Raw genomic sequence first — 24,374 nt, 5'->3', positions numbered from 1 at the left:
CTCGTTTTCTGTTAACATACCGATTTGCTGACCATAGAATGTTGTATACCTTGTGGTGGTGGCGCTGTGACAGCGGAGACAGGTGGTACGGCGACTGACGGTGGCGGAGGACCACTGGGCGGTCCGTGGGATCCAGCACTGTGCGGTGCCTCAAGCGGTGTTGTACTATGTGCTTGTTGTAATCCACCTGAATAATAGCCGCCATTTATACCAGCTATAAGTTTTTTATCTTCGTTTTAATGTTATTGGTAGCTGAATTCATCCATCAAATTTGGACTTGTTTTTCGATAGGGACATATGGAAAGGGCCGCTACCGGCGGCCATACTAACCTTCTGAATATCCTCCGGCACCACCGCCCGTTGACGATCGCAGGAAGTATTCCTTATTTACGCAGTTCCGAAGACAGTCCGGGATGTTACCAATGATTGCCCGCCGGATTTCGCTGGCCGCCATCTCGCGCAACTCTGTTGTAGCTGCCTCGCTGTAGAATGCGGCATGGGGAGTACACAGCAGGTTAGGGGCGTCTTTCAGGGCACCCTTTGTTATGAAAATACATAAAATAATGAACAAGTTAGCGTTTTTTATTTCTCCAACTGATAATATAGTGATTATTTTGTGTTATCAGCGCATTTGCTATCTACTTCGAAATGTCCGGAAATGAAAGCGGTAAGTCAATAATGAAGTAGGGGAAAACAGGGTAAAACCAACACCGCCGGATTTTTTCATTCAGAAGCAATTTTTTGCAAATTTTCCAATGTCTCCTGTACACACTTGTCATTTCTTATGTTTCGAGTCACCCTGCAGCTGCCGAAGTCGCTTGGCTGTTAAATTAAAAAACAAAACAGAACCGGTCAGCAAACAGGAGTTGAAATTATTGTAACAATTATTCATTCGTTACTCTAAAGTTGTCGGTTTTACCCCGACAGGGTGTCGACCCGCACTCCCATTTATTTCACCTAAACATCAGTTTTTTTTTTTTAACAAGTTCTTCTCAAAAAAATTTTCAACAGACACTGTAGAATGGTTCATGAATAGTTGAAGAGAGGTTCTGTAACGGTTTCAAGTTGAAGAAACATGGGAGGTCTTAGAAATCCCTGGGGTGCCGGTGTTACCCTGATTTCCCCTAATGTCGAATCTTTGTCAAACGGTTCAGGTTTATAATCATTAAGATTAGGAACTTCTGATGCCTCTATGTGTCAATGAGAAATGAAGATGCACAAATGAGAGTTGATAATAAGTATGGTGTGACGAAAATGTTGTCGCTTTATATTGATATCAGAGATGTTTTGCTTAGCGACTGTTTTGTTATGGTTTTTTTTCTTTGTATTTTCGCTAAACACTTGTTCAGCATCCCTTTCTCTCTTCCGAGCTCTCTCTTCCTCTCACTGTGTCTCTTTATCTATCATGTGCTCTTTCAGCCCGCGCAAGTCGATTGTGTTATCTTTTGGCAGTAGAGTAGAGGGGACGAGGGGAAAAAGAGAACGGAAACCACAAACATAAACCACACAGACATAGAAGAAATTTTAGAATCTAGTAGTAAATAAACCTGAAATACATTGTATGGCTCATTCTCATGAACATCTAACGCTGCCGCTCGGATTCTGCCCTGTTTCAGCGCATGGGCTAGCGCTTCGTCGTCGACTAAGCCTCCGCGGGCTGTGTTCACTAAAAATGCACCGGGTCTCATCTGGAAAAGAACAAAAAATAAAAAAAGTTGTTAACATTCGAAAACTGTATTTGGAAAGTAGTTGGTCATCAAGAGAGATTGAAACACATTATTTACTTTAAAAAATCAGTATACCAGCCATTCCGTGTCAAATAAAAATAGTGGTTCTCAGATTTTTGTGAAAATTGATAGTTTTGTTTCGTATCATAAAGTATTAGACCCTATTCTTTATTTTTTCATTAGGGTGCCCATTTCCATTTTAGGGTGGTCCGAAAAATTATTTTTCCCCTTTTCATCAAAAATGACTTTTTTAACAATTCATAACTTTTGAACCACTGGACCGATTCAGATGATCGATATACCAAATTGGAATCAATGAGCTAATCTTTTTACACTTGTGAAAAAAAGAGTTTTGGGTTTGTAATAATTGATTGTATTTGTTTTTTTTTATAATTTTCACGGTTAAAGATAGAGGGCGCTATATACTTTTTTATTGCGCAGGTAACTTAATAAAAAATATAACAGATGAACTCATTTTATTCCGAAACTGCCATTTGCCTAACTAGACACCTTTAGATTATCTTATCAAAATATTGAATCTAATCAAAATGGATATCAAAACGGAGTTCCTTATAGTTCTGGAAGGATGAATAACCTCAATTCAATATAACTATTTTATAAGAAACAGAAACAATCATCGAAATTAATTTAATATTGAACGATAGCTGAAAACATGTTAACTTTGAAAAATCATAACTCAAAAATGAAAAAAAACCTCTTTGATTTTGGATACTACAGTGGTGGAAAAAATAATAGACGTAAGAATTCCTTATAAAGTTGTCTGAATTATAACCTACACAGTGCATTCAAATAGTTCCGGGACTACCGTGCTTTTGCTGCCAGAAAAACTGCTTTCACATCGGAAAGGAATCGTAAAAACAGACTGGTATTCGCTGAACATCATCTGGAGAATTTTTCAAGCTATTTCAGAAATGTGCAATGGAGCGACGAAACAAAAGTAAATTTGTTCGGTGCCATTATATTAGACGTCCCAGAAATAACGAGTTCAAGGATGGGACGTCTAAGTCGAGTTCAACGATTACAAGGATGGTTCCAATCGTATCAACGAGCGCTCGTTCAATTCTCTTATTTGATTCATTCAACGCACACAATAATATGTTTTAAATCACTCATGAAACAGAAAACTGACGTGTCAACGAAAACACTGAATGAAGACAGCGTGAGAGTCATCGTTTGGTATTTGTGCGCGTGTTCATCGATGCTTGCTTGTATCATTTTATGATTCGTTCGTTAGTTTCTGCCGCCGCTTTACTTTCGTTTCCTGATCCGATTGGGTCCTTAGCCTCGGAGCTTTGGATCGAATCGCTTTGTGATAGAGTGGAGTCGCTCTCAGAAAAGAATTGAATCGCAAGGCAAAAATGCGATGCGATGAAAATATAACTTTTCGATGTGCTAATGCTCGCAGGTGCGCACCTAACAGTTGTGGTCTAATAACTTTTAAAAGGAAAGCCAATAGGGTTCAGTTTGCTTACTAAATAGTAACTATATATAACCTTCGAAACGCAATCTATAAATGCTTCGAGTTTTACTTGTCCAATATTTATTATAATACAAATTGTCAAAAGCGGATTTTTGTCCAATAGTGGAGGCACAAGTTCGCAGCCTATGGGGCAAACGATCGCACTTATTGAAACAAGCTTTTGAGATAACTTGTATCAAAAATCAATGATTTATCATTGGTAACGTGTGAAAAAATCATTAATAGCATGTGTAGGCATCATCCAAGAGGGGATGGGTAGTTGATTACTTGCTGGCTAGACTGATTTGTTGTAAATTTCGAAAAGGCATACGATGCATCCTCATGAAGCTAGATCTCGTCCCTCTAGTTTTGTAACCTGGTTGTATCCGCGCTGGACTTTGATGGCTTTCGCAAAAACACCAAATCTTTGAAGAAATCGTTTTGTCCAATGGTCTGCAATGGATGATCAGTTTCTCAGACTGCTCACTCTCGACTAGAGATGAAACGGAATGTTGATTTTATTTTCACTCCGGATGATAAAATTTTCCGGATAATCGAATCATAAGAAAATTAAAAGGAAATCTCTCGGTAAACGTAAAATGACTATGATTTGCACTGACTTATTTGTACAATGCAGTAGCTTGGCCACAAATTGACTAGCGCCCCATGGGGAAGGAATAATGTTTTGAAATTCGAAAAAAAAACATTGCCTTGTTACAGCTCATGAACCAAAACATTATTCAAATGATCAAGTCCAAATACAAGCAAAAGCTTGACATCCAGGAGCCAAGGAGAGTTCGATGAAATGGTTAAGCGAATCAACATTAGGGATGCTATGTTTTGGGTGGCCGAGGCTTCGGACGAGGTACCGAATGATTCCATTGATCCCGTTGTCGGCTGTAAAAGAACGCATGAACGCATCAACGGTGATTCTATGGGTTTCGGAAGACTCAAACTTTGGCGTCTTTACGACAACAGTAAGTAAAGTCTGAATGAGCTAAAGTGTTGTATAGTGTATTTTTTCGAGGTAATCATTTTTTTTAGGAAGTCCCATTCGTAAATTTGAGATGACCATTCTCATTGGCACTCTAATGCACATCGTTACTCATGAATTTATTTTTAAACCAAAATAAATAATAATTTGCAAGAAAAAAATTAAATTAAATTAAATCTATTCTGCGATAATATCGTAACATATGAAGATGCGAAATAGACATCTTTTGAGAATCCAATAAATCAAAGGACTATCCAAGCGGATTCAAAGATTAATCACTTATTTTGTATTCTTTGCAACAATCTCAACACTCCTACCCCAACTTTTCCTTTTCCTTACTACATCCATGATTATTCGAAAGATCATATGATGCACTGTTGATAACCGAATTAAAACATACTAAACAGACACTGCTCATCCTAACTACATCCATGTTTCATTAAATTATCATATTAGGTATGTTTAAATATTAAATCGATGTATTCATTTAAATTTGGAATTGTCAACGTATATAAATTTACTGCAGATAATCAAAACTAGTTGTATAGACCAACCCCTTTTCCAGCTCTCTCCTCTATCTAGCTTCGTACAAATTTGTTCAAATAACCATATTTATAGAGTATATTAACAAATTGTTCAAAACTTTCGATCAAAAAGAATCAAAACCAAAATACTCCGGATGATCGAGCCTCCGGATAATCGAGTCCGACCTGTACTTACTCTTTCTTAACTTATATTAAAATTATTTCAATATAACCCCAAAAAATCATAATTGTAACCTTTTCTGTTATTAAGTTCTTAACAGAAGAAAAGCTGTTCAATATTCCTTGCAGCATACGTGACAATCTATTAATATGTGTTCTTCGCCTTAACTCAGTTTTTAAAGTGATTTAATTCATCCTCTTTAAAACAAAATTATTGATTGTCGGTCTGGGAGACCATTTGCGCAAGTATATTAGGGTTAAAAACAGGTTAAAAACGTTTTGTTGGGAGAAGTAATGGATACAATCTGGAACGTAACGTTATTTGATGGTGTGAAAAGTTCTTTCGGATTTACATTAGAACTTCATTTCTTTCCTGAAGAAACATTCCGCAAAAACTGAAATATGTATATTCGGAAGATTACTGTATCGTATTTATTTTCCATCGATTGGTGAAACGCTATACTCCATGTGAAAACTGGTAAATATTGACCATCCGGATAACATAAAAATTCTTGCTATCAATTTCATATCATATCTGTGTGTATATTCTCATGAACCAGACTTTTTTATTCGATGTTTTCTTCTTTACGTTACCGGTGGTCCTGTTTTTTTGGTCGTTAAAAGTTACTTGCTGGCGGTTTCCCAATGTCCTTTATGCTGCTATTCTTCGGAAGCAAACTACTGCACCACAAGCATTAACAAATCATAACATCTTTTATCGCATATACAATTAACCCACATTAATCTAAAATATGAATTACACCTGATAAATTTAAAGAATAAGTAGGGGAAAAACAACTGATCGAATAAAAATCGCCGCTTTGTTCCCTGCTTATAAATATTTGTACGGGTGTGCCAGCGAGCACCTAGGGCGGTTCAGACAAGTATTTACGAGTGAGCAGTCTAAGGATCTGACGGACCACTGCACTGCCGTAATTTCCATTTTACTTTTTATGTTATAGATCGATGAAGAACACCAAATCCTTTCAAACGACTGCGAAGTTTTACAGAAATAGTGAAAAAATTACCCCGGAGTGGCGTAAACGCCATTTATGTGTAATGATGTTTCTACCGCAGGTAATGAAAAAGCATTTATTTTTGTTACAAGTTACCTCAGAAGTACACTTCAATAAGTACTTTTACCGCTTTTATCCCGTTGCCCCCACTATGGGGCAAAAGTACGCATTTGTCTTAAAAAATAGGGTTTTGTCCAACTACAAGTAAAACGCGAGAAAATCTTTTTTTTTTTAATAAACTGAATTTTATTTGGTTTTATTTCAAGAGTTATTAGACGACAACAGTTAGGTGCGCACCCTTGCCCCGCACTACTCTATGGGGATGCTTTTCATGGCATGGCGTTGAACCTCTTTTTTGGATAAAGTCTATTATGACACAGAATGAATACCTTAGCATCTTGAATGAAGTAATGTTACCTTATGCAGTGGAAGAATTGGTTAACAAAAACATAATGCCTGTTTTTTATGAAGCATAAAAAGATGATATAAAAGGATTTATATGAACTTCCTGCGACTTGTTTTATCGTCGATATTGTTCAGCCCATATATTATATGAAAATATCTCCGAAATTGTAACTGTGAAAAATAACCATAAGCCACCGATTAGTTTATAGTTTACGGTTATAGTTTACAATTCTTCCGCAAGTGCAATTCTTTCACAAGTGTGTATATGTGTGACCATTGCATTTAGTGGACAACTATACGAAAGTCAAACATTTGTATTTTACTTTTGCACGTATGATTCTAACAACGAATATATCGACGAATAGTATATGAACCCTTTCAATCCGGTGACTAAAAGGACTAAAATCAAATAAGAATAGTCCGGTTAATATCATTAGCATTATATTTAATAAATATTCCACGCCACTGACATCAATTTATACATTTCATTTAACAATATTCTAAAATAGGAAAAAAGTCTCTTGTCCAAAAAAGTTGCTCCTATACTCGCGTCGGTGTCTCAGACTGAAAGTGGTAAAAAAGTGATACACGACCCCTTCGTACCAACTCATACGATAAGCTAAAGCCAGCGCTACACGATGCTACGAACACCCTTGAATGCTGGACGCTCGATGATTCGACGCATCGTGTAGTCGACTGACGAGCTACGAACCTCCAATGTCGAGTGTCGAATATTCGCGTTGGAAGGTAATCCGTGCGTTGTGGATTACCTTCCAACGCGAGTGGCACGAGTCAAAGGATTTTTGTCATTCGTTGATTCGACACTCGATGATATTCGATACACCGCAACACGATTCGTCCGAATCTATCTGACAGATTGGTTTGTTTACAAGTTTTAGATGAAGGAACTATGAAATTGATTCATAAAATTCAAAATATTCGGCAAAATATTGCAGTTTAATAATGTTGATTTCAAGCATTTGCCCGATTTTGCAATTTACAGCCCGATATCAGTACAATTGCTACGACAGCAATTTCAATACTCGCATCGTCATCCAGTTTCCTAACGTTTTTGATGGTAAATAAAAACAATAAACATTCGATCCAAATACTCGCCGATTGTTTGGACCGATTGCATTGAATCGAACATTCACTTCACCGTGTAGCAGCACATTCGTCACAACATTTGTCGATTCATCGAGTCAAATGTTTGAGTCCAACATTGACGAAGATAGAGGGAATCGCAAAGTCGTAGTGTTGATGTTTTCTGAGAAATTAAAGAGTTATTGATTTCTCGGTCTCACATACCTATGCGCGAGTATAGGAGTTTTAAAGAAAAGACGACACTCGTAGAGAAACATCGCTTAGGACCACCATCTTTTCATCGGAGAAATCCTCCTAGGCGTAGCGCGGACTCAACACATGCCGACTGGAAGACCCTAACGTAAAAAGGACTTTTGTGGGTGAACTTTGGACCCGAACCGAGGATATACCTGCTGGTAGCAACGTCGAGAACCAGTGCACCGCCGTCAAGAACGCCTTCATCGTTACCAGCGGTGAACTGCGCGCGCGTAGGAAAGAATAGCCCTTCTGGTTAACGAAGGGGAAAGCGCCGCTGCCACCGGTAACCTTTTATCGAAACCTAATCGTGCAGGCAGGAAATTAACTGAGGGAACCCTGAGAAGGTAAGCTACAAAGCTTCTCTATAACCAATCTCGGACCGGCGATATGCTCCGTAAATCATCGAATGTTCTCTTTATGGAACTCTTATCGCGACGATAGAAAGATAACTTTGAGAAACCTGGGAAGGTATCCTAGAGAACTCCTGTAGAACCAATAAGACCACCGACATATTCGGTTATTTATCGCATATATTCTTCATCGTACCCACATTGCGGCGGTGGAGAGTTATCCTTGAGTGACCTGAGAAGGTAACCAAGAAATCTCCTTTAAAATGAATAAAAATGATAATATGGATATGAAATTACGAAAATATATATATTTTGACATAAGACTACGTTTTTCAGTAATGATACCAAATCAGAAAACAGATTAAGCTTTTAATGAAATAGTTTTATCGTTAATAATTATTTTAGCTCTGATCGGATTTTGATGGTTTGCATTCCAATCGAATCGGAAATTCTCTAAAACTTTTCGGTACGTGATACATTCCGGATTCATAACCCATAAATGGTTTAAATTAAGGAACATCGGAAGAATAGACATTTCCGTATCGTGTTCCCGTGACTGAATTTGTATCAGCGAGGTACCGTTCTGAATCATATTTCGGACAACATCATATTTCGGACACTTTCTTCTAATATCTTGAAATGCCTAATGTACTGATGATATAACTATAAAATTAATATCACAATTGCTTCTTTAGAGTAATTCCTTGGTTTCACTATCACTTCGTTTGAGAATTACATGTAGGAAATTACATTAGAATTACATAGTAGGAGAAAATCCAACTGAATTACTCATTATCGTTTGTGTTTGGTGTTTGATTAGCGTGAGCACGTATAATTTACCCCTTCATCTATATTTAAATTTCTCTCGTGTTACATCAGTTCTCATCATCGTTATCAGGTTACTGTGATTGCTTGGTAAGTGTTTCGCAGTTGACTATACAATATAATCAAGTGTAATGTAATTTTCGTTAAAAAAATTACAAAATAAAGTGTCCGAAATTTGATTTTTTTATAAATAGTGTCCGAAGTTTGATTCTTATTCGTTCGATTTGAAAAGCATTTTATTCGATGATTTTTTTTTATGTTTTCAATCAAATAGGTACCAAAGTAGAAAGCTTAAAAGCATAATTAACTAATTTATTAAAAATATCATCCAAATAATACCTGTGCATAAAGTTGAGATCTGTTTTCTGTATCATATACCTTAAGCGTCCGAAATATGATTCAGAACGGTACAATATTTAAATATCACTGCTTATCGAACAAGCGTAAATCGGTCGCTCGAAATACAAATGCAGCATTCATTCTTCGGACAATGTGGATAGAGAAAATATTGCAATCTTAGCCTCGCCGTATCCTAATCATTGAGTATAAACAAGCCATGCACGATTTCAAATTACAGTGTTTACCATTCGTCGGTCGTCTAACTAGCGACCGGACGAAAGCAAGGCTTTCGAAATCCTCAAAGTCGATTGTTTAGTTTTGCAAATTGTTTTTTTTAAGACTAGAGGCGAATAAACTGATGAGTTTTAAAGCCTCTATAATTCAAAACATCATTATCATCATTCAAGTCGTCTCGCGCTAGCTATCAGACAGCAGTGTTTTTCAATGCTGATGTCACAAACACAGTGGTTTCGCTCGATTCTAAGGAAGAATGAACGATAGATATCGCACAGTATTGTGCAATATTGTTCGGTGGGGTAAAACGTCGATTTGCATGCCATCTAGTGAATAGTGCCTCTGTATTTTTGCATCACATCATATTTGAATCTGTACTGGGGGGTAAGTTTAAAATTTCTGAAGCGAGAGCGTCAACATCTTTTTGTCAGTTGAACAAAGTGGTATGTCAATCACTTCATTCGAAACGCAAACCCATCGGTCCTTTTCAGGGCCACTAAAACTTTCGACTTTAGAGTTGTTTTAGAAATTTACATAGAATGCATCTGAATTTCTAAAATAACTCTAAAGTCGGAAGTTTTAGTAGCCCTGAAAAAGACCGATGGGCTTGCGTTTCGAATGAAGTGATTGACCATTTTGTTCAACTGACAAAAAGATGTTAACGCTCTCTATTACTCTAATCTATTTTATATTTATTTTTGGCTGAAGGGAGATTCTGTGAATTCAGGAGTGTGTTTGGATTTATTGGTGTAATGATGTTGCTTTGAATCATAGAGGCTTCCTCAGTTCATTCGTTTCTAGCCCTGAAGAAGATCAATTTGAACAATCAAGCAAAACATACCATTTGGGATGCAAAAAAAATAACATCATAAAAAATTCTGCTAGAGCGTGTGCGAGTGTGATTGTGACGAGCGCGCGCCGGTAATGGGGCAATCTATGTTTACGCGATTCTCTCGAAATTACGCGACTTGCTCGAAATTACACGATGACATGAAAAACTTCGTCATCATTCGGTCACCATTTGCAGATAGTGACGAATGGGAGAACTAAAACGAGAGAATTTTTGTTCCTCACTGTTGCAGTAATTGAATATGAATCATTCGCTTTGCGTAGTCCGTATGATCCTGCTGTTTCATGATGCATGGAGAGATCCGACATGTAATGAGTTAGATCCATAGAAGAATAGAAACGTTCTGCACCGAAACCGATCATGACGGTTTTGGTTTGCTTGCTCGTGTATCATGAAGTGTAAACCGAAGCAGAATTTTCTCGTTCTCCTTTGTGTCATGAATTGTAGCATGTAACCACTGGGGGAAATGATTTCTGTAAGATTATATTTGAATAAACGAAAACGAATTATTCAGTGAAACGGTAAATATTGGAACTAAGCCATACTCGAGCGGAATGTGTAACGAGTTGTTAGTTTTTATTTATTTATTTGCCAACAGGATAGAAGTCCCAGTGGTAGTCTTAGTATCTAAATTAGCTTTACATAAATATTGCTTTAAATTACAAAATTACATTAAAAATTTGCATTGCCTGGTAAGTTGTCTAAAGTCAAGGTCTAAAACACAATAAAAATTTACGCTTAATACAAACACGAGACGGATTTCGCCACGGTAGTAGTTACTAGAAAATTTCCGATGACATCAAGTGACAATACATTTGAAAACAAATTATCTACAAAATGATCAGTTTCCTCCACCCCAAAAGGAGTGTATGCGATGGAAATAGATCCAAAAAATTAAAAATACCTCAAATTTTTTAAAAAAAGCTCTCAAGACATGATCAAAATTGTGCACATTCCTCATAATTCCGAAAAACATTGAAGCTGATGACTCCTTCGGACGACACCAATGATGGATACTGATAGGAATAATTCCATTTGGACAACCCCAGGGACGATAAAAAGTTTTTTGGAACATCTTTTCAAAAAATATATTGTATTATAAATTGTATCCTAATTATTTCCCGTGAGGATATGTACTCATCAATTGACCAATACCAACACCATTACATTGATTAACAATGATGAGTAAATTATAGTTTAAACCGTATTGGATAGCTGATCGAGGTTGGATGAGAATTGTTAATATTGAGAACTTGTTTGCGTATATTATTAGTGTAACGTAAACGGTGCGAAGTTGAAAAAAAAATCATTCAATTAAAAGTAGAATAGGTACTGGCGAAACACTTATCCAATTAATGATCTAGTTCATAAAATCATCGAAAGGCACGAGTGTGTGAATGATCAACGCACTCTCGAATCAATTGTATGTAATGAGCACGTGTTGTTCGGCCTCTTCCATTGAATAATTGCTTAATTAATGACTCTCTCAATGCGCCGATTCCAACATACCTGCTTAATCGTGAACTCGTTAATAAGGTGATGATTATGTTCATTTAATGTACAGTGAAGCGACACGCAGTCTGAGTGGAATAGCAGTTCCTGAAGGGTGTAGACACGGTTCAAGCCGAGTGATTTTTCTATACCATCCGGTAGGTATGGGTCGTAGAAGCTCACGTTGAAACCGAATACCTTCGCTCTCAGGGCAACGGCACTGCCTATTCTACCAAGTCCAACCAGCCCCAATGTGTCTCCCCGTATTCTGGCGCAGCCCTAAAAATAATAACGCGCTTTAGTAACATAGCCATACACTGCGTGAGAATACAGCATAATCAGTACCTGTGCCGCATCCCGCACTTGCTCTGGACCTGTAAACTTCTTGCCCTCCCGGACCATGTTCGCGAGCCAGTACGTTCGCCGGTAAAGATTCAGAATCAGACACATCGTGGTATCGGCCACCTCTTCCACCCCGTAGCCGGGCACATTGCACACGGCGATTCCCAGTTCGCCAGCTGCTTTCACGTCAATGTTGTCAACGCCACTGCCGATGCGGACGATTATCCGCAACGCTTTGAACTTTTCCAGATCTTCTTTCGTGAGGATGATTGTGTGCCACATCAGCGCTCCCACTGCTTCGTTTAATACCTGTTAGGAAAAGATGATAGGTGTATATATGTAATAGGTGTGATAGCAAAAAGATCGCAGAAAAATTGAAACAAATGGTTCAATTTAAAATTTGATAATTTAATAATCTACGAAAGCCTAACGAGAAGTAATGAACTAAACTGGTTTTGATCAACATTCCGACAGCCACAGGGGAACTTACTTTTTCATGAATCTCTGATGTGCTCTGTGCATCGCAGAACGCGACTGTGGCTACATCCTTCAGGATTGGCATCTCGATTGAGCAATCCCGGCCGTCCAACAGGGCGACCAGAGGCCGCGATTGCATTGGCCCGTTCGAAATTGGGCCCCGCACATCGCCCAAACGGGAACGCTTCGGCAACATGGTTGTAGTATTTTGGCGGGAGTTGGTTACACTTCAGTTGGCTGAGAGCGCGGTATCCTTTATGCTTTCTGATTCCTCAGCAATAATTGTTCACTTTCACCACACTATACTCTGCTTTCTACTAGATCCACACTGTATTAACACTGGTGTTTTTCGTCACCACATACATCCATATATATGTTCTGCACTTCTTTTCTTCCGCTGTTGGATTAAAGACAAAATTATATCACATGAATTTCTTCCCGTGCCGAGCACTTTTCGAAACTGTAACCTTCTCACAATCTTTAACTTATTCTATGTAGATAATCGTATAATTGTAACTGAATTGTTGTTATTTGGCAAAGCAAATAATTATCTCTGTTTGGATGTTTTACTATTGTTAGCACTACAACAGAACTGTTGCTTTGTAGGGGTCGTTGGTTGCCCTTTCTACGAGATAATGTGCTTTCTGTAGCAGGTTTAAAGTGTGTATTTGTGTTTGTGTTTGTGAGCGTTGAATTCGGATAATGTGCACGATTTTGAGTTGCTGTTGTTGTCTACCGTTACTCGGGTGTGTCCTGTCATATCATTTACGCCGAACCGTAGACCTCATCGTGATGTCTTCTGCAAAAAAAAATTAAAGAAATTGTTTTTAGAATGATTTGCACAGTTTGATTATAGGTATCTAAAATTTCAAGGGTAACAAGTAATGAATTATTTCACTCGAATGACAGGGGTAAAATTATATAACTGTGCATTAATTTTATTTGCAAAATTGTTTCGATGCTCATGAAATCTACAAAATCCACTCAGATTACATCATCAGAATTGTGGGGAAGTTTACAATATGAGAAGTTAGTGATATATTTATCGATTCAATCAGCAATCATTATCTTCTCAGCATGGACAGCGGTATTTATAACTAACGAATTGCGCCCATGCCACCTGAATCCGATATTTTGTTATAATCGCATGAAACATACATCATTTGTAGCGCATTCATTCGTTGTGCAGAGGCTCAGAAATTATTAGGTACCAATATCATCGGGCAGAGAAATAGGATAGAGACGAACGAACTGAAAAGTATAAAGCCTCTTTAAAACAAAGAAGATCAAGGTTGAAGGTCAAGGAGAAGGAGGGAAGAACGTTGTTTCATATACAAAGCTCTTCTCAGCTGCATCAGATTATCGAGCGTGAAGGTGTTTAAATTTGTATTACATGCAAACGGAACAAAAATCTATCCTGATGGTTGATGTGTCAAGACATAAAATATTAGGATAAACACTTTTCATTCACGTCTGGTCTGGTTTTAATAGATTACTAGCAAACCCGGGGAAGTTCATCCCGTATAAAATCGATTTTTTTGATATGAACAATTTCGGTCAGTGACGTTTCCTAATATGTGCGATAAGAAAAAGATAATTTCATTTTTTAACGAAGGACTCATCTAACCTTTCAATATAGGGGCCTATTTCAAAGTTTCGGGTGGAAAAGTGAAAGATTTTGAACGTTAATATCTCTTCGATTAATGGATGTATTTTGATTCCGAATACACAAATTAAGAGAAAAGATCTTCACGTATGTCTTTGTCCGCAACATATGGATGCTTCACTTGCCAAATCGATTAACTTATTTTTTTGAATATTATTAAATTTTAGTATCAAAGCACCTGATTAGCCCCTAACTGTAGATATTCAAAACAAATTTCTTGAATAATAAGTATTAACAACAATGAATAACAAAATATTTTAGCCATTGTATAATAAATAATAATAAAACATATAATATTTTATCATTTTTCTCAATATCTAGTTTTATGGAGTTAATCGATTTGGCAATTGAAGCATCCATATATAGTGGGAATAGTAAAACAAGTGAACAATGTGACGATGAAAGAGGTCGAAAGAGGTTGTTGCTATACCGCTTTCACGTTTGCATCGAAGTGCGATTCATATATAAGACAAGAGCGGAAGATACAACATTCAGTCAAACCCCGAGCAGCATGATGAGTGTTGAGAGCTTGAGCGGCGCGAAAATGGACATAGCAACAACATTCCCAAATAAACTATCAACGTCAACACATCAAGTACATAGCAACAATATTCCCGTATAGAGAATCGCGTTGCTTCGATGCTCGATGCGTATATAAGAGAAAGATGGAAGATACAACATTAACTTAAAGATGTAGAACCCCAGGTTGATCACTTGAAATGTAGTACAGCGCGGACTCGATTATATACTGTTTTTGATTTCTTTTCACTGTATATAATCGAATCCTGTATATAATCGACACAAAATTTTTTTTTTCCTTATTTTCTTTTGTATGTATTTTTCGTTTTTTGATAATAAAAGAGGAATTTGATTTTTGATTCATCCCCTTAATGTCAGAAAACAACTTTCTCACATGAGAAAAATTAATTTATCCAGATTCTCTCAGGAGGTGATAGACGATCATATTTGATGAAAAAAAATCCTCCTACGCATATGTTCGAATTCCAACAATGACAGAGTTATAGAACTTTTTTTTTGCTTCGGATTCTGTTGCCTCAAACTGGCTCTACAGTAAAAAGTACGATACGGAAGAAGATTATGTCGCTTTCATTTGAAAGATGAGAAAATTTAGTACATGATATAGTAGTGGAACAACTAAATTAGTGGATTTTAATAACATTTTGGAAGTGAAACACTTAAAAGTTAATAGTTTGTAATGTGTTATTATTAATTTTATCCTAAAAATTTATATTAAACTTGATTGTTTCTATCAATTAAATTGATGTTCTTTAACCATTCTACAATTTGTTCATTGACGCACAACTTCTATCTTTGCTAATTCGGCTGCAATATCGATATAAACAATTCCTGGTAAAAATTCAAGCAACATCTTCAAAAATCACGTTTTTCACCCCACTGTACATGTAATAGACACTTGAACTTCACCTTATGGTTGAAAAGTTACATTTCTTCATGAAATAAGCCATATTTGAAATATAAAAAAAAATCTTTTTCCAAACTGTATATAATCGAGTCTGTATATAATCGAGTCCGACCTGTATTATATTGTAATGTTAATAAAATAAAAAATAGAATTTAAGTAAAAAAAAAGAACAGAGATTCATTCACGCTCCGACTAGTTCGATAATAGTAATAGTGGGATGACTGTTTTCATGACAACATTTCTGAGAAAAAAATCTAGAGAACTATGGGAACTATTATTTTATTCAATTCGCTAGTTTATTACTTGGAGTGCTTCAGTGGCAGAGTGGTCAGCGTCCCGCATTATCATGCCGGGGGTCCAGATTCGATACGTGGTCACGCGTATTTTAGAGCTTGCCATTCAGAATACAATTTAAACTTTCCGAGATCTCGCACAGCACTCAAAAGAGACAGTGTGCTTTGCGTCCCATCAAGCCCAGGTGTTTTGCAAAACTCCCGATCGCCCACATATGATCAGCACAAAGTAACTATCCACTTTGTGTGTTCCACCCTCTGATGTCAGGCATGATAGAATCGATCATTTTCCAGATAATCCGGAAAGAGGATTTGCCAAAACCCGAGATGCACATCGGAAACGCAATCATCAATTTACATCTGCAGCCAAATCAGAATTGTTTTTATGCTCTCGATCATAAGAAATAACTACTACGAGCAGATAAAAAAAATGATTTTTTTCGACTAGATACCCAACCCCGCCTTAAGGAGGATTACTGGTTTTGTGGTATAAATAAAAAAATCTGTCACTTTAAAAAATTGCCGTTATATTTCTCATCAAAAATACGATCTACTATAGTTTTTTCCACGCAAATAAAATGTTTGGATGTTAGAGGGTTAAACCATATCAAATAAAGAGAAAAAAGTCCCAATGATTTCCACCGTCTCTTCATTCTCTGTCTCTATAAACTAAAACCATGACATAAACGATTCGGGCTCCAGACAGTGAAAATTGTTGCTGTATTAGCACGACGATTCGATAATAAAGAATTATCGCATTAATTTAAATATGATCAACATTCTTGAATACACAGTGAGATGATCATCCACCTCAACCATACAGAAAAAAAATCAGTACATTCTACGCAACACATAGAACAGCTTCCACCCCCTTAAAACAGCAGCAGAAGGAAAGCTGCTTGCAAATAAGAAAGTTTCCAAGCGTCAAAAAAGTTATTTCATCGCCAGAGTAAAAGTTAGCGCAAAAAAGTTTGTTCCAAAGTATAAAAGTTTCAAGCAACAGAAAGAGAGAGAAAAAAACTTGAAAATAAGTTGAATTCGTTCAGGGTGAGGGAAAAAGATGAGAAATCTTTCGATAGCGGGGGAGAAGATTGCACGCGTTCCTCAGTTCGCAATCGGAGTCAATTTTTTGCTTCTCGCTCCTCGGTGTATTAAAGTTGGCGCGAAAGGAATAACTTTTTCGGTGACGGACGCGAGGAGATGGAGGGCAATACGGTATAAAAAGGAGCAAAAGTTGTCTGAAAACATCAGTGAAATAAAAAGGATAAACTTTTTTTTCTCTCTCTGCTGGACGGAATTTTCGATGCTTCCTCTTATATGACTTTATTTTAAGGGTACTGTGCGTTTGTTGTTGTCTCCAGTTTGCGTAGGAGAAAGTCTGCAGTCAGCTGGTTGGTTGGTTACGTTTAGGAACGGGCGACGGCGGCACTTGGTTCGAGTGTTGCTGCACACGATGTACAACTCTTTACAACTAGCGGAGGAAGAACGAAATCAGTTCAAACGAGGAAAAAGGGAAGCCGAAGAGTTTTTCGTACAATGTTGAAGTTCAGAGTTTCCCACCGTCGTTCGTCCCTGTACTGACGCAACAAAAATGTAACGAACTAGAGGGGAAAGTTGAAGTTACACCGTCGCCAGATAATATGGTCACATGACAATGAGGCGAACTTTGTCTTTCGAAGCGAAGGCGTGTAGTTTACTATCAAGATTATTGTTGAGTTGGAATTTAAGTTTACATCATTCGTTTACGACAGATCCCGCGTATTCTATAGCGTTATTCTATCGCAAAACTGGATTAAATTATGTCACACTCGTTTCAATTATTCGCCGAAATTCAGTTTAAAGCAGCGGTCAACCTATTTTCAGTGGGGCTACAAACACGTGCCAGTGATGGTGTCGTGGGCCGCGAAAAAAAATAAGGCTGGTATCCAACACGACCGCGTTGTTTAACATAGGAATTATAAATGGCGAAAAACAAACATTATAGTAATTCGAGGATGAACCTCTTAAGTACAAACATTTTGTAGCACTGACAAGGGACGATAAAAAAAATTGTTCGAAAGCAACCGCTGCGGAACAAATTTTCACCCTCAGTTTTCCACAGAAGAAGGCAGCTCTCCTACCACTGAAAAATGGCTTCTTCGTATCCGGCTTCAAACACGATGCGCCACTTTTAATCCGGAATCAATGCTCGAATTCACGAAAATTAATTGATCGATTAGGAAGCCACCGAGACTAGAAGGTAGCGGTAGGGAGGCATTCCAAATGGCCTTTGTCAAGGCCGATTGTTTCGTTTAGTTTTCCAAATTGGCTTTTTTAAAGGCTAGAGGCGAAATAACAGAGTAAGTCTGAGAGTTTGAGAAACCCTCTATAATTCAAAACACCATCATCATTACATCAATAAATCAAACACGCTCCTAAATTTACAAAAGCTCTCTTCCAGCAAAAAATTAAGAATTCGTACGTGTGAATCAATCATACACAACGCGGTACGGGTTTCCATACCGTTATGAAGAGATTGGTTATGTTTTTAATATTTCTATTCCGCTTCGCTTGTGCAAGCTCTGCACTAGGCTTACTTCACGCATATTCTGAGAATGCATTCTGAGGCAAAAAATTTTGCACTTTCGTTCAATACGGTATCAAAATATAAACTGAGGTCGGCCAGGCTGAACCGATATTTATACTGTTTTAACAGCCATCCGAAGACATGCATCAACCGCTGATCGATTTCACCAATATGAATAGATTTTTGAGATTTCATTAGGGGTGCAAAGATTTGAGCGATCATAAATCTTTGCCGGTTGAGAAAAGTGGAATGATAATCACTTTCGAAAGATACAAGGTGTGGAAGTTATGTTTGTTATTTATTGCCCCATAACTCAAAAAATGGACAGAAAGAAGATGTCCGCACGAAGACACGTCACGTAATCCTCAAAACCACCAAAAACCTGAGAATATAACCCTCGGTTCTCTCATCAGAGTTAATATTCAACGAACGAACCGAAGACTGTCACGATAATATGGGATAAAAAGCTCAAATCCTTGTATCCTGAATGTTACCCTCTTGTTTTCGATATTTAGAACTTGCACTCCAACAAAGATGCATAAGTGGTGTGTTGAAAAGATACAGAAGCATTCTCTACCAGACGGCAGGAAAATCGACGCGGTGCAGGCACCGAACATGCATCACAATGTGCGATATCTATCTTCTATTATACCTTTCTATCGAGCGAAACATTTGTGTCTGAAATTAGCATTGAGAAGACCCCTGTTTGCAAGCTAGAGCGAGACTATGACTTAAATGATGATGATCATGGTTTGAATTATCTATAATCCATGAAAAAAAATCAAACATCTTTGAAATTTATCAGTTCAATCATCCCTAGCCTTGCAGAACACCAATTTGAAAAACTCAACTAAACTCCTCACCTGACAAACTGCCGTCTGATTGCTAGCTGGATGACTGATGAATCGTGAATGTTATGACACCGCAAATAGCTTGTTATACTCGATAAATTTAAAATGCTGCATTTACTATTTCTATTTCAAAAAACGTGTTCTATTTTCTGATTTAGCACCATTACTGAAAAAAGGTAGCACTTCGTTAAAAAAGTTAGGTGATCATTTCATAGGTTTTTGTTATGGTTACACATACAAAATAGCTCAAAATAAAGTAACACCAGATTGTTTTTCCCTGTTGGATGTGACGCAGTGGTTCACATCCAACAGGGAAAAAAACACCAGATAGGCCAACCGGAGCAGATCAGGCCGGACGCGGCCCGCGGGCCGCTAGTTGAGTATAGCTGGATTAAAGCATATACTCTATGATCAGAAAATACCGGAAAATTTTAAATAAACAAAATAAAGCAGCACACCCAACCCTCCATGCATCCCTGGTAGGCCGACGAAGAGATGGCCTTTAGTTCCCTCGTCGCATTCTCGTTGACCTCATCGATCGACTGAAATCTCTTTCCACGAAGTGGCAACTTCAACCTGGGGAAACAAAAAAGTCGCACGGGGCCATATCATGTGAATACGGCGCCTGCTCGATGGTATATACTTGATGTTCGGTCAAATAATTCAGTACAATTCGGGCTCGGTGCGATGGCGCGTTTTAATCATCTAAGAATTGTCGGCCCACATTTCCGGCCGTTTGCGACGAACAGGCAAACACTAACGATCGGATGGCACTAAAACCTGACTGATGTGCGTCTTAAGGTCGTACCAACATAAGAAAAAAAAATCGGTTCCCGCATGCACGTTACGTTTAAATAAAAAAAATGCCGGTACCTTCTAAGTACAAAATTTATATCTATTCTTGAGAACCGAAGAAAAGTGCAGGGTAAAGTGGGGTTGTGGGGTTTCGATAGTACAGCTTCTGTATAGAGATAAAACGACGAAAACTAGATACTTCCTCGAGATCATATTAGTATTATTGAATGAACCATACCTTTATCTTCAAAACTGTTAGATTGTGGTACATAAATACAGTAATATTCTAGATAAGACACGATTTCCTAAACGGCCATTCCATGCCAAACCGATATGGGGATTTTCAGATTTTCGTGGAATCTGGTAGTTTTGTTCCTTGTCGCAAAATATCAGATCCGTGTTTTTTAATCTTTTTATTAGTGTGCCCATTTCATTTATTTTATTGTAAAAACTGCATGATCCCACACAGTAGATCCTGAATAAAACGTTTCCAGTGAAAAATTGCATTTTGTTGCATTTTCAACGAATTTTAACAGAATTCTCTGCCGGCGCTCCAAAATCGTGGTTTTATTACATAAAAATGACTCCCAAATTATTATCGTACATTTTAGTAGCCCAAAAAAAAAATGAGTATTGCCAAATACCTTTAGAAGTTTTTGGTTAAGATAATTATGGAAATAATATTTCAAGTACAGCGAAAAATATATTTTTCGTGGGTGGCAATATAGTTGCCACGACCTTATAAATGGTTAAAACAACGCCATTAAAACCACTAACTTTCAAGTTTTCCACTTCCAAAAGATTATTCACCTTTCAAATCTTTCAAATGGAAGCAATGGAGCGTAGTGTAATAGAATTCAATAACTCTATCTTTTTGTTGACATTTGTTGACAGTAGAGATATGAATTTAGTGTATTGCGCTAAAAAAATAAAAAAAATGAAAGAAATTAGAAATAGAAAAAATAAATAAAAAAATTGCACCTATTTTACTGTTACAGTAACCGCATCATAAACACTGTTCACAATTTCAGCTTGCATTTTCGCCTTTATAAAAGAAAACGTGTAAAATGTAGCGAATTTTCTCTTCGTTGATTTCTATTGTTAACACCCTGTTTTGTACGATCGATATTACGCGAGATAACGATCACTAAAGCCAGCTACCGAGAAAATAATGGATTACTTTGTCCCCAACCTTATATGTAATTTTTATATAAGAAAGGTATCTTATATAAGAAAGATATCTTCTGACTTCCGATTATATGCAGTAAAAGATACTGGAGATTGTATACAATCGAGTCCCCTGTAATATGAATAGTTTGTTCATTTTTGTTATTTTCCTTGCAAATACATGTTATCATTAATCAATGAAAGTACCCTCATTTGTTGGATCAAGAATAAAAGACCCTTTTAACATGGATATTGGTGACGAATTTAGAATAACAACAGTTGACTTGAGCCAGTTGAGCCAATTTATTGCGATGAAGTTTTTGAAGAAAATGAGCTCTTTAGGCACTAGTAGTGCTGCGACTTTTTTCACGCCCAAAACATCAACCGAAATAAAAAAAAGCATTTTCTACCGAAGATGATATGTTTTCTGCCAACGCTAGTTCGGGTGTAGAGGCAACCGAGGCAACCGAGACAACTTCACTATTTCATGTTTTGAAAACGGACTCGGAGTGTTCCTCTACAATCAACTGGGTACTCTATATATTGATTTAGTGTGCATTCAAACTACCATATAGCATCAAAATATCAATATAGCTGGATAGCCTCTTGAACATTTAACACCCTTGATGACGACATTGACCCAGCTTGACATTTCACACGATCGAAAGCGTTTAATATGCAAAGTCAAGCTTTGTAGCCGATAAATGCTACATTTAGGAAGAAATACACTGCTGAAATATGATTTTAATTGACACAATAGAAAACATTTTCCATCCCAAGAATGAAGCAAAAAAGGCAATTATTTTCCTCCCCAACCATATTATCGGCAAGAGGAAGTGAGCTTCCCTAGAGCAAAAACGGAGGTACAATAACGTACAATGTAATAGGAACGCTTGATGGAAAACTTTTCTTCGTTGTATTATTCGCAAATTTCCGCCGTTATCATAACAGCGAAAATAGCAAGCATCGTTATTTCTATTGTGGCTCCATAGTTGTCCAAGTTGAAACTTTTCCTATACCTGCTTCAGAATAAATGTGACATACACAAATTCCGGGAAAAAACAAAATCTATAACGGAATGCCAGAATATCAACAATCATTCATCTATTAAAAAACACATCCTTCCTCCACCTGGCGCGCAACGGGGGACCGGGAGACATCTTTGTGCAAGTGTATTTGTGCAGCACGCGCGGGAATGGGGTCGTATATCCCTAATATCAAAAGTCGGGTAGTGGGGGATTAGCGCTGTATAAAATATTCAAAAGCAACCAAAGTGGTGGGAGCAGCAAAACGCTGAACTCAATGACATTTTTGGTATTACTGGAGGAAGCTCAGCAGCGGAAACTCAAGCTGGATCGATGGACACACTTGGTAGACAGACAAGGATGAGAGGTAAGGCCGATCGGTCGGTATTGCTTGGGGCATCACTTACCTACGTACAATCCCTGAGAATAAAACAGGGACACACACACATAAGCGGAACAGGACAAGAGTAGGTGGCGCTGCAGGAGTATTGAATTCAAAGTAGAAGATGAAAGGTATGAACTCAACATGAAATTTATGAACGTTTCGTTTTATCTCCGACATTCCAGTACGTGTTTTGCAAGGGGCTCTCGTTCAGTGTGGAGTGCCGCTGTTGTGTATGACAACAGCATGAAGAATGAATGGCTTTAAATGTTTTTCCGATATTTTGTCAGCTACTAGAATGTGATTAAAGTGATGTTACTGTGGGCATAATACATGAAAATAATTCAATTTCGTAGAAAACAAGACTGAGAATGAAAGCAATTATACAATTATTGTGAAGCTGCCATGATGAAATATAAAAATATCTTTAACAATTTCAGTGTCTCAAGTTTAATGTAGATAAAAATAACATTTTTGCGAATGGACAGATGGTTTACAAAACAATGATCTCGTATCGCTGTGATGACACCATAAAATTTAAATGAACAAAGCAAAGAAAAAAAGATCCGGTTTGGTTTTTATGTTTTCAATGCTGTTAGTTTCGAAAATAGGGAAACATCTCATCCATGTCTCGTCGCTAGTGATTATGCGTCCGATGAAACTTTTAAAGAAAATTGAGCACTTTTGGCACTAGTCGTGTTGCGACTTTTTGCATGCTCGAAACATCAACCAAAATATAATAAATGACGGTTTTCGATGTTAATTGGTTCTTAACACCTTGAACCCCATGTCGGTTCCTAGGGACTAATATTGAGTTTTTCGTTAGAAAAACATTGATCACTGAGACTAACAGTTACAAAATAAGGAAATAAAAAAAAATGTTTGTTTTCGGATGTTCCATGATATGTGACTACAGTTACTATTACAAGTATCCACAATCTCTCAGAAGGGATCTCATAGAGGATCATATTTGTTGAAAAAAATCCTTCTACGCATACAGTGAGGAAAATTCTTTTAAACGCAAGCTAATTTTCATTGAAATCCTCGAAGTGATCATAAATCTAACTTCGCAACTATATTCGATTGGTCGTCGGGTGTATTGCTTAGACCTACAATCATTTAATTTGAAAACTGCTTTAGTAGGAAGCAAAATTTCATTTTGAGGAGTTAAATTCGTTTAAACGCACACAATTGAATAAAAGTGACTGGCGCACCAGGGCTTGGCAAAGTCATATTCAACTAAGGAATGTCAGCGGACTATGAAGAAATTCGCCTTTGTATTCGATTGGAAATGATTTTGGCTTCTTCCAGCAGTTTCTCCGTCAACATGACTCAACAGTCATTCGGCGTTTAGTTGCTATCTCCCTTTATGACTCGACTATTTCATTTCATTCTTCCCCGCCAAATGAACTTCAATGCATATTGAAGTGACTCCCCCCAAAGTGAATTCGTTTCTCTCTCTCATGTATTACATACACATGTCGATGTTCGAGTTCAACGTGGTTTGACATATACTACAGGTGAGCTAGATTTTTTTGTATCGTACACGAAAATTACTCACCCATATAAAATAGAGTGCTGTGTTGGGATCAGAAACACTAACAAATCGT

At 37.4% G+C, this 24,374-nt stretch overlaps 1 protein-coding gene across 30 annotated transcripts in view; it reads right to left on the bottom strand.

Moving 5' to 3' along the window:
* LOC129762564 (C-terminal-binding protein) overlaps positions 1 to 24,374 on the bottom strand; it is a 172,107-nt gene that overhangs the window by 18,721 nt on the left and 129,012 nt on the right. For 17 of the 30 annotated variants that reach the window (XM_055760958.1, XM_055760966.1, XM_055760964.1 and 14 more), the window contains 6 exons: positions 12,589 to 13,374; positions 12,102 to 12,407; positions 11,775 to 12,035; positions 1,548 to 1,688; positions 331 to 538; positions 50 to 229 (listed from right to left, as the gene is read on the bottom strand). In XM_055760958.1, coding sequence (XP_055616933.1) covers positions 50 to 229; positions 331 to 538; positions 1,548 to 1,688; positions 11,775 to 12,035; positions 12,102 to 12,407; positions 12,589 to 12,771 — 1,279 coding nt within the window. In that variant the 5' untranslated portion in view covers positions 12,772 to 13,374. Of the gene's footprint in view, positions 1 to 20; positions 230 to 330; positions 539 to 1,547; positions 1,689 to 11,774; positions 12,036 to 12,101; positions 12,408 to 12,588; positions 13,375 to 24,374 lie in introns of all 30 variants that reach the window. The other 13 variants (XM_055760981.1, XM_055760977.1, XM_055760978.1 and 10 more) reach the window with 7 other exon arrangements.

This window comes from Toxorhynchites rutilus, chromosome 1, assembly GCF_029784135.1.
Source record: "Toxorhynchites rutilus septentrionalis strain SRP chromosome 1, ASM2978413v1, whole genome shotgun sequence".
NCBI lineage: Eukaryota > Metazoa > Arthropoda > Insecta > Diptera > Culicidae > Toxorhynchites > Toxorhynchites rutilus.
The sequence above is the reverse complement of the archived record's forward strand: the minus strand, read 5'-3'. Positions and strand labels throughout refer to the sequence as shown.